Here is a 10913-nt window from a genome sequence, read left to right on the forward strand (position 1 = left end):
AGAACTATTGATCTCAGGTTTGTATGTTGTACTGATAAATTACTTACTATCCATTCATTTAGTTCTCCTGAGAGATACTTTGATTCTGTACTACCAATGCACTGCATGATGTTATGATGTGGAATAACGATAACAAAAATCATAAAAGCACAACGGAGTCTAAATGAAAGAATACTGTAGGATTCACATCTGGTCACTCTGCTGCCTGGAAGACAAATCACCATAATTCACCTAATACTGATAGCTGGTGGAAGCTGCTTGCTATGTTCCTGACAAATAATTCTTGGTCTTTTAAATGACATGGCCATTCTCTTTGTCTCTGCAGACACAGGAGCTCTGTCTGGTGGAGTTGTAGCATCTATTATCTTTGGAGTTCTGCTATTTATTGGCCTGCTTCTGGGAATTCTGTTCTTTCGACGAAAGTAAGTGTTGATTTTTGGAGTTGAAAAAGGTTTAGTATAGGCTATGGGAGCTTAAGACAAAGTTAAGAAGGGAGAAACTGATCTCTCAGAGGAAGTTGGACAAGTTAGTTAGAATTGAAAGAGGAAGATCAGCATGTTGCAATAAGATGGACTGATTCTCAGTAATCAGCAATTTTGGAGGGGTTGAAAAAAAAATCCATATCATACTGTTATCATGCCAAATAAATAAAAATATTGTTATGGTACTACAGTTTTTAAAGCTGCCATTCAATTAAGAGAATAGATAAATCCAGTCATTTCAAACAGTTCTCCATGTAACAATACCTTAATGGTCACCTACCCAGATACAAAGTTCTGCTTCCTCTTTAAGTGTCTAGAAAGCTTCTACTGTTTGTTTTAGATCAGTCATTGTATTGAAAATGTACAGAAAGTATGAAATAAATGGAAATTAATCTGTAATTCATCAAGGATAGAACAAAACTACCTGTATGGAAACAAAGCTCCATTTCTAAATGTACAGGAGACACTGCATTTTCTTGCCAGCTGCAAGACAGAACTCTGCACTACCCAGAGATCTATGCCTGACCAACTAGGGCAGAGTCCCTAGAAGACTTGCTTTTCTTTTGCTATCTGTTAACCATTCAAGTTTCATGACTTCTTGTGTTTCAGGAAGACTCACCGCAGACAGGCACGGCCTGATTACAGTACTTCAGGCTTTGATCGAGGTGAGTTGGAACCAGGGAAGAACCTAGAATAGGTTGGAAGGAATTAAAAGAATTGGAGTTTCAAATATCACAAGAGCATGGTTTTTCTGATGCAATATGTCTGTTTCTAGAATTGCAGTATTTTCAGTGTACGTTTGGTGTATTTGTGTACTTCTCTTGTTGGAAACCTCTGGATTCATCTCTGCTTCTGTATCTTTGCCCTACCTAACTTGTCCAAGGTGCTGACAGGTTAATTAGCCCTTTTGTTTCCCTTTACCTTAGAGAAGGTCTGGTTGAAGCCCTATGTGGACCTGCAACCATATGATGACCCCAGTAGAGGGGTTCTGGAGTTCATTAAGGAACTGGATGTCTCTTGTGTCACTATGGAGAATGTGATTGGGGAAGGTGAGTTTGTTAGTCTTCTCTTCATCTTTCAGTTCTCTCATGCTGCTGTTCACTTGCAACTCTTGAGCTCATCTGTGACCTGTGATTTCTGTTTGTCCTCAGGGGAGTTTGGGGAGGTCTATCGTGGGTCTCTGCGGCTCCCAGGGAAAGAACGTATTGTAGTTGCCATCAAAACCCTCAAGTCAACATATTCAGACTCACAATGGTGGAACTTCCTGCGTGAGGCAACAATTATGGGGCAGTTCAATCACCCAAACATCGTACATCTGGAAGGAGTTGTCACCAAAAGTAAGAATGTGGGAAATGTTCCTGGAATTACAGTAGAAAGTGGCACATTCCTAGGAACATTCTTAAGAAGAGATTATGTCAGGGAGGCTATGTTGGGAAAATATACATTGTTATGTTAGCGTAAAGGCGAGCAATGAGGAAGGGAGGAGAGTTATGGATTTCCAGAAAGGTCATGAGGTAGTGTTAGTAAAGGTCTTCTTGGGTTGGTGAGTGGATATGAGGTTGGAATAGTGTAAGGGATGGTGGAAGGTTATGTGTGTGACACAAGGAGAAATACAAAATCACTGCAAGAGTTCTAAGGGAAGGGACATCCATCTAGCTATGCCAGTGGAGCAGGAATGGTGGTTGAGGTTAGGTATGGTTCTCTGTTTTGGGGGAGTATGGAGAGCATTGAAACACAGATTGCAAAGGAGAACTGCGAAAGGGTGACACTTTAATGTTTTCCTCAAGGAAGGCCAATGATGATCATCACTGAGTATATGGAGAATGGAGCACTGGATACCTTCCTCCGGGTGAGAGACCTTAATCTATAATAGCTTGTGTACTGCTAAAACTTGCACTTGACCTGGTTTTAGGACCCTAAGAGAAGACTAGAAATAAGACCTAGACATCCACATGATTTTTGCTCACTAACATTTCCAGTCTCAGCAGCTGAAGAAGCTCAGTATCCAGAGTGCTGTCTTTGGCAGTTAAAATGCAGGTGCCTAATGATGACTCTGGAGACTACCACCAATGCCTTGGTGTGAACCTGTGGGGTCCTTTGGGCTACAGCACCATCTTTTGCTTGTTACCACTACACTCTTTGCACATTGATAAAGTCAGTATCTAGAAATCAGCAGAGTGTTAATTTGGATGGGGTCCTGGGCAGCCTAATCTAATATCAGATGTGGAAGTTGGCAGTCCTGCATGCGGCAGGGGGGCTGGAGCTTGATGGTCCTTGAGATCCCTTCCAACCCAGGCCATTCTATGATTCTATGATTCTACGATTCTATGATTCTATGACTTGACCAGGGTCTTCTCTCACTTCTTGCATGCAGGAGAATGAGGAAAAATTTAGCCCTGTGCAGCTTGTGAACATGCTGCAGGGAATAGCCTCCGGCATGACCTACCTTTCAGAACACAACTACGTGCACCGGGATCTGGCTGCTCGCAACATCCTGGTAACACGCAGCCTTCAATGCAAGGTGTCTGACTTTGGTCTTTCCCGAATATTGGAGAATGATGCAGAGGGAACATACGAAACCAAGGTAATGCAAAAGCAGTCTCTGGAGAGATAAGGTCTCAGTCTTGTAAGTGAGCTGCACTCTTGGGAGATCAGGTTTCTGCTGGGTAAGAATGGCAGAATTTTTTTGTAATATGAAACATGGAGAATTTGGAGGAAAAAATCTCTTAAGAAACCCCATTATAAAATTGCAAGTCATTATGTGATGGAAGGTGGTGCTTTTCTATTGAGTCCATGTTGATTTTGTTTGCTAAGAGAATAAGTACAGGAAACGTAGTTTTTGAAATGAAGCAAAATAAGATGTCAGATATTTTGGACTTTAATAACATGCAGCTTTGAAGACAGCCCTGCTGTGAGCAGGAATTTGGAGTAAGGAGATGTACAGGTCCCTTTCAAAGAAAGCTCCAGTGATTCTAATACCATGTTTCATTGAAAGTAGGTCTGTTACTGGCATCATTATCTTACACCACAGCAGTGGTTTTGTGGTTTTGAATTCAATTGAACAGGAGGCTTAAACTCATTCACTTTACAAGATTATTTCTATCTTTTTGACAGATTTCCCCAGAGTAGATTACACATCACTTTAAGAGAAGAGGGCCCAGTCTAAGAAGTAGTTTGTGAGCTGTTTGCATGAAAGCACTGATCCATGATACAAACTACCCAGTTTGTAGATGTCTTTTCTCTTTTACACTATGTCTTTTCTCTTTTACAGGGTGGTAAGATTCCAATCCGATGGACAGCCCCAGAGGCCATTGCTCATCGGATTTTCACCTCAGCCAGTGATGTCTGGAGCTTTGGAATTGTCATGTGGGAGGTGCTGTCATTTGGTGACAAGCCGTATGGGAATATGACCAATCAGGAGGTAATATACCTTGAGCTCTCGTGCCAGTTTAAGGTTATTATTTAAGGAATATAGACCTTACTTGTTCTTCTTCTACGTGCAATCTTGCCATTCATCTGAACGCATAACTACTCTCCTTCTCTGCTAAAAATCAACGTGGCCAAACTTTGACTTGAGCAATAACAGAATCCTTTTGTCTCACTTGTAAGGAACGTGTGCCCCGAATCACGAATGGAGCTAAGCTAATAAAAGACTGAAACCAGATGTGTATCTCACTTCACGTTTTGACATCCATTATGTTTTCTTATCCTTTGCTGACCAAACCCTACGTTATACATACGTAACCTGCTTCAACCCCTTCCATTGCATCACACTGCATAATGGTGAACTGTCTGCTCCCAGCCCCCTGGAGGTCTCTGGTCCTTCTTTTACACCTGGACAGAGTTTTGTCTGTTCTCTGTGCAGGTGATGAGAAGCTTAGAGGACGGGTACCGGCTCCCCCCACCTGTGGACTGCCCATCCATCCTCTATGAGCTAATGAAGAGCTGCTGGTCACACGATCGAATGAGGAGGCCTCATTTCCAGGAGATTCGGGCACAGCTGCAACACTTCAGCTCAAGTCCCCATCTCCTCCGGTCTGTTGCAGACTTTGATCCCAGGTAAACAGACTGGCGTTGGAGGAGGAGAGATTAACTGGGAGATTTTTGCCTCCTGTTCAAACAGGAGGAGAGCTGATGTTAGCAGTGCAGTCTGGCAAGAGACACATTGGATGTTCTGTGAGCAGAAGGTAGCAGTAATCTTTCTCTCACAGTGACATAAGGCCTAGCCATGGCTCTGGGCAGTCTGATCTCGCTGCAGAGAGCAGATTAGCAACCTAGTCCTGGTAAAGAGTTTTCTCTATCAAGCTACTGTCTCATAGTACTGGCCACTTAAGGTATTTGCCTGGCTAAATGAGGGTTTCACCTGCTTTTAGGGTAACGCTCCGGCTCCCGAGCTGCAGCGGATCTGATGGTATCCCCTATCGATCTATTCCCGAGTGGCTGGAATCCATTCGCATGAAGCGTTATATCTCCAACTTTCGTACTGCGGGCCTTGACACCATGGAGTCAATTCTGGACCTCACTGCTGAGTAAGGACAGGCTAAGTTTCCATGGGACACACCAGGCTATTTTGAAAATTGCTGTATCTATCCTGCTATCTGAACAGGAAATCACATTTACTTGTAAGGCTTCTTCATCCTTCTTTATGTGGGTAAATGGAAGTGGAAAAGCCTATTGCCCTGTAAGGGAGTGAGTGGTCACAGCTGTGAGACTGTTTCCCTCACTGTCCATGCCTGAGGCCTACTGGGGGCCTGAGCTGCTCTGAACTCCTATCAGGCACAAGAGAGCGAGAAGAGACATCAAATAATTCCCTAACCTGACCATTTCTCCAGTCTCATATGACTTGATTAGAGAATTTTCTTGCTTGAGTCAGCTAGTGACTTTCTCTCTGTATCAGCTAGGCACAGTTCTATCCTAGAACCAAGTTCTTCTGGGCCCTTTAGAAGATCTAAGGCCAAATGCTTTACCAGTGCAGACATTTTCTGCTGTAGGATTGGGAGTATGCGACCAAGTATAACCAGAGTAGTTACATAAAACAAATGGACAGGTGCAGTCCAGGGACTCTACTAAAGATTTGAGACACGGCCCATATCAGAAGAGGGCATAGATGCAGTACTAATTTTATAGGAGCATAAGCCTAGTCACAAGGTGGGGAGAATCCAGTTTACTGTATGGGAAGGGGTAGGCAGGAAAGGGAAGTAGCGCCTGGATGTTTCTTCCCTCTAGAGAAAAAGGGGTAGCAGGAGGTACTGAGGGAAAGGAAGCTTTCTGAACTAATGCTTAATAACTGTTTCTGCCCTTAAGCACATCCTACTCTGCAAGGCACAAGAATAGCAATTCATTTTTTCCTTTCTCTTCCCATTTCCTTCAGGGACTTGAAACAGATGGGAGTGTCACTTCCAGGCCACCAGAAGAGGATTCTGTGTAGCATCCAAGGCTTTAAGGAGTGACCAGTTGTTGCTCTCTCAAGCTTGCCAAATGCTGTCTTACCAGATATCACTTGGAATCATTCCTATGGCAATTGCTTCCAAATGAGTGACTGGGGCAAGAAAAGCCAAACAACCAGGACTGAAAAGACTTATGAGGCAACACCACCTGCTCTCATTTCTGTTTCCCCTTGTTTCAGCCAGCAGTACTTTTCAGAACACTGGTCTTAGAATCTGTTCTCAATCCTGTCTTCTACTGTTAGTTTGGTGCAGCACGGAATAATCCCTGTAGTCCACTTTCAAGCCAGGTAATCACATGGAAATATAAGGATACGTACAATTGCAGGGTGGGGATTGGGATAATGTTTTAAGATTGAAAATGAGGATTCAGATGCTATGGGACCTGCAGAAAACATGCATGAGGATGCAAACAGAGGTTGGGCACATTCACTCCCTGATGTACGTCCCTTCTCATTCAGAAGCATGTCTTCCTTATTTCACAATATAGGAACAAACTATTCAATCTTTCACAAGGCTGCTGCTAGGGGATATATTTTTAAATTAAGCTATTCTTGCTTTAAACACCACCAAGTCATGGTGTACTTTGTTCTTTGAAGGAGAAGTTGGGAGTAGCAGCGCACCCTGCTGTAACCTTGGCATGTTGCTTACTTGCACGTGTACTTCAGTGGAGTGATTTACCTCTCTTCAACCTGCTTAATACCTTTACTTGTTCCATAGACACAAAACCTTGTAGGTACCAATTTTTCTCTGCCCCTTTTTTGAAAGAGGGACCGAATAAGGTATTTGTAACAGAAAAATGTAGAGGTGGTCTGTCATTCCTTCTCTGCGAAGGAAGTATTATTATTTATCAGAACTCAAGACAGAGGTGCTACAGACTGTAAATAGTATTTTGTAAATAAATTTGAGGCAGAGCAGGTTGTGTGTTGGAGTGCTTTGGTTTATTTCAAATAATTTTGTGACCTCTGCTCTAGAATATGTATAATAATTTCCAGCAGGGTGATTACATCCAATTTTTGTTGTTTCAGCCAAGCTTAAGGACTGGCAGCCATGTAACCACAGATGTGCAAATGCAGTTGCATTGAGACGAAGGGATGCATGTGCAGCTGGTCACTTCAGACATTTTTCTTTAAACTGATTTACTGCTGTAACATACAGCTGTAAACCAAGTCCAACTTTGTACAGCTCCTGTGTTTACCCCTAAACTGTGAAGAATACTAGAAGCTACTCATGTAGTTCAATGATATATGTGAGTAGTACTTCCTTTTGCTGCAGAAGAAAGTATTCAGGTGAGAAGAGGGGAAAAAAGTAAAAATCACACTCTGCTGGTCCTAAGACTTCCTCAGAAAGCAAACTGGACTCTCACGTCATACCTAGGGTGAGTTGGCTGTACTAACCTTAAGCTACTTCTAAGCACTTGTGCTAAGTCAAGTTCTGTGACGATGGTGAGTACTAGCCATTCAGCAATCAGTTACTTGTAGATAGGTGTGTTTGCATAATTGTATAATGCTCCAAGTTCTTAAGAGTTTAAATTGCCATCCTCCTTCTGCAAAGGTCTCACTTACCTATGCCTACAGAAGATCTAAGAAGCACAGATCTTAAGAGATGCAACTTAAGGCAAGAAGAATGGTTTCTGTTCAAGATGAGAAGCAGCAGAGCATAAACAAGGAACCGTAATATACATGTATCTCAGCCACTTGAGTTCATGCAACTAAAGTAAGTCACAGCCAACAAGAAGAGCTTGTATTATGAGTCTTGTTAGTCTATCAGGAAGTTCAGTCTTAGTAATAGATGTTTTTCGCATGAAGCATAGATAATAAAGTTGCTGCATGAACAGTGCCCAAGCTAGATGGTAAGCTCTGATGAGGCTGACACAAGATAAAAGCATGTGTCGTGCAAACATAGGCTTTAGTATAAACCTGCAGAAGACAGAAAATTGGTATGAGTGGTTGCTACAGCAGGTTGTTGTACTGCCATTTAGAGGGACCTTGGCACATGGAAAAAAGGGAAGGGAGGAGTCTTGTGAATTTCAATAAAGGGAAATGAGGGTAATGAAGAGTCCTGTAACAAAGGAAATGTAGCCTCTCGCACCAGTACATGCTGGAGGTTGACTGGGTAGAAAGTGTGAAAGTATCTGCATGTCCCACCTTCAGCAAATGGCACTCCAGTCAGTAATACACCCTGGCAGCAAAGGAGGCCAACACTGCCTAGACTGCATTAGAAAATGCATCATGAGTAACTGGAAGGGGCCTATTCTTATCAGAATCATTTAAGTTGGAAGGGGTCACCAGAGGTCATTTAATACAATTCCCCTGCAAAAAACAGGAACATTTATAGTTAGATCAGAATCCTGTCCAGCCTGACCTTGAATGTCTCCAAGGGCAGGGCATCCAACACATCTCTGGACAACCAGTTTCAGTGCTTCACCATCCTTATGGCAAAAGACTTCTTTCTTACATATATCCAATCTAAATTTCTCACTTAGTTTTGAAACCATTTCCCCTTGTTCTGTTACAAGAAATCCTGCTAAAGAGTCTGTCCCCTTCCTTCTTATAGATCCCCTTCATATATTGAAAGGGTTTCCCCAGAGCCACCTCCTCTGTGGTGCTTAACATTCCCAGCTCTCATCTGTCCTTGTAGAGGAGGTGTTCCATCCCTTGGATCATTTCTGTGGCCCTCCTTTGGATGCACTCCAACAAGCCCACTCCTCCCCTGTGCTGAGGACTCCACATTTTGACACAGCACTCCAGGTGAGATCTCATCAGCACAGAGCAGAGGGACAGGACCACCTTCCTCACCCTGCTGACTACGCTGCTTCTGATGCAGCCCAGGGTACGGTTGGCTTTCTGGGCTGCAAGGGCACATTGCTGCCTCACACCCAGTGACCAGTACCTCCAAGTCCTTTGCATCAGGGCTGTGATCCATCCTTTCATCCCACAGCTTGCACTGATAGCAGAGATTGCCACGAGCCAGGTGCAAGACCTTGCACTTGGATTTATTACACCTCATGAGGTTTACCTGGGCCCACTGCTCAAGCATGTCTACGACTCTCTGAATGGCATCCTGACCTTTAGGCACGTCAACTGCATCACTTGGTGTCATCTGCAAAGTTGCTGAGAGTGCTCTTGATCTTCTTTTCCCCTCTCCTCTCTGAGGAGACAGAATGTTTTGTCCAACTCTGGTACAAGGACATGGATTTACTGCAATAATATCAGTGTAAGGTCAGCAAGATTTTGAAGGGATCACACCATGGGAGTACAACATTTTGGCTTACCTGGGCTGTACTGAGAGAAGAGGAATTGTTTTGGGCCACATATAAATTATAGAATACAGTTAATGTATATAACTAACAAAACTCTTTTTTTTTAATTAAAACATAAAAAAGTGAGAAAACATAGAACTAGTGGGATATTTGACCTTGTTTTTGTGAAACTAACATGTCAGTCTGGTTTGATGGAAGTGGTTGCAATTCTTAGTGAGTTCTTAAGGTGTTCATCAGAGACTTTTGATGAAATTTTACTCTTCCTGTACTTCATCCTTGATGATAGTTATTCAGAAATGCACAGACTGCCAAAGAGCGACCGTGTGAATGAGGCACAGTTGAGAAGCGAGGGATGTTTTTTTTTTCTGTTAAGATAGGGCTTATAAAAGTCTGGTAAAGAGACATGACCAAATTTTCAAGTTGAATATCTGATTGCAACTCTACACGTTCCACTTGAAAATTTCCAAGTCATGTATTTACATCAACTGAAAATGGAGTCAAATCCAGAGAGAAAAATTGATGATGTTTATTTTTGCAACCTTGAAACCTTTTCTTAAGTTCCTTTACCAAGACAGAAAGCGAGGCTGCATATTTTTTACTGTTCCCAGGACTGTGTTTAGCCCACGTATCAAAATGCATATAATTATTTGCCATAACTTGAGTAAGTACTGCAATGTACCCTCCTCCTGCACTGATTTCAGCCCAGACAGTCCCAATCACACACTGATGTTTGACTGTTGCTGAGCAATGGGTGTGTGTCTGGGACTGGCCCAGGCCACACGGTGGGGCAGAGCCACCACCGTGATGGCACAGGGCATGGGGTGGCCATGAATATGTCTAGGTTACAGCATTTGACATACAGGATGTCTGAGAGAGGAAAAACTGCTTTACCTTATGATGAGAAGGGTAGCTTTTATCATTGTATACAGTTAGATGAGGGAAGATGTGAAAAAGAGGAAGCCAAGCTCTCCTTGGTGGTATCCAGTGAAAGAAGCAGCAGTGAATGTATATGAAACTGCATGGATTTCCATCTGAAATTAAGAAAAAACTTTCTAATTGCAGCAAAATCCAAAACGGTCATGGAGCTCTCATGATTGGAGTTACTTAGAATCTGATCAGGCACAGTCCTGAGCAACCTGCTCTGACTGACCCTGCTTTAAGCCAGAGGTTGGGTATGGGGGTCTCTTCCAACCTCAGCTGTTAGGAGCTGCTAAATCTGCAGCATGCCTTCAGGTACAGCCAGTAGCAAGTTGGGGCGTGTATTCCCAGAAGGCACTCCTGCACACGTTCCAACAAAATGTATGTACATACACTTGTACATCAGTGGCCTCATAGACAGAAAAAATAGCAGTCAGGCAAGCACAGCACAGGAAACCCGATCCTATTCCCTTCTCTGGCCGATCAGGATGAGCCTGTTCATGAGAAACATACAAACACTATAAACTCCTCTGGTAGAACTGAGTGTCTGAGATCAGCCATCCAGTAGCTGGGTCTTCTCAGCTGCTGGCACCGGGACATATCAGCTCTCAATGGCCTGCAGCCCCACTCTGGTGGTGGGTATTCAGCCCACCTTGTGTGTACATACACAGGATCTCTCTGGTAATTAGCTTTAGACACCGAGTCTGATTTCCTGATATTCTCATCACCTCTCATACGTGGATGAAAAATGTTCTCTGATAGCTGATCTAGGCTTACTGCTGGTTTTGACTTGAGGGCTTTTGCAGC

At 43.1% G+C, this 10913-nt stretch overlaps 1 protein-coding gene across 2 annotated transcripts in view; it reads left to right on the forward strand.

Moving 5' to 3' along the window:
• EPHA1 (EPH receptor A1) overlaps positions 1-7673 on the forward strand; it is a 32400-nt gene extending 24727 nt beyond the window's left edge. For both annotated transcript variants that reach the window (XM_048966570.1, XM_048966579.1), the window contains exons 9-18: positions 326-422; positions 1092-1147; positions 1409-1531; positions 1634-1819; positions 2270-2331; positions 2857-3066; positions 3754-3903; positions 4348-4541; positions 4856-5011; positions 5854-7673. In XM_048966570.1, the coding sequence (XP_048822527.1) occupies positions 326-422; positions 1092-1147; positions 1409-1531; positions 1634-1819; positions 2270-2331; positions 2857-3066; positions 3754-3903; positions 4348-4541; positions 4856-5011; positions 5854-5932 (1313 nt within the window). In that variant the 3' untranslated portion in view covers positions 5933-7673. The remainder of the gene's footprint in view (positions 1-325; positions 423-1091; positions 1148-1408; positions 1532-1633; positions 1820-2269; positions 2332-2856; positions 3067-3753; positions 3904-4347; positions 4542-4855; positions 5012-5853) is intronic.
• The last annotated feature ends 3240 nt before the right edge of the window (positions 7674-10913 follow it).

The sequence above is a fragment of the Lagopus muta genome, chromosome 1 (assembly GCF_023343835.1).
Source record: "Lagopus muta isolate bLagMut1 chromosome 1, bLagMut1 primary, whole genome shotgun sequence".
Classification (NCBI taxonomy): Eukaryota; Metazoa; Chordata; class Aves; order Galliformes; family Phasianidae; genus Lagopus; species Lagopus muta.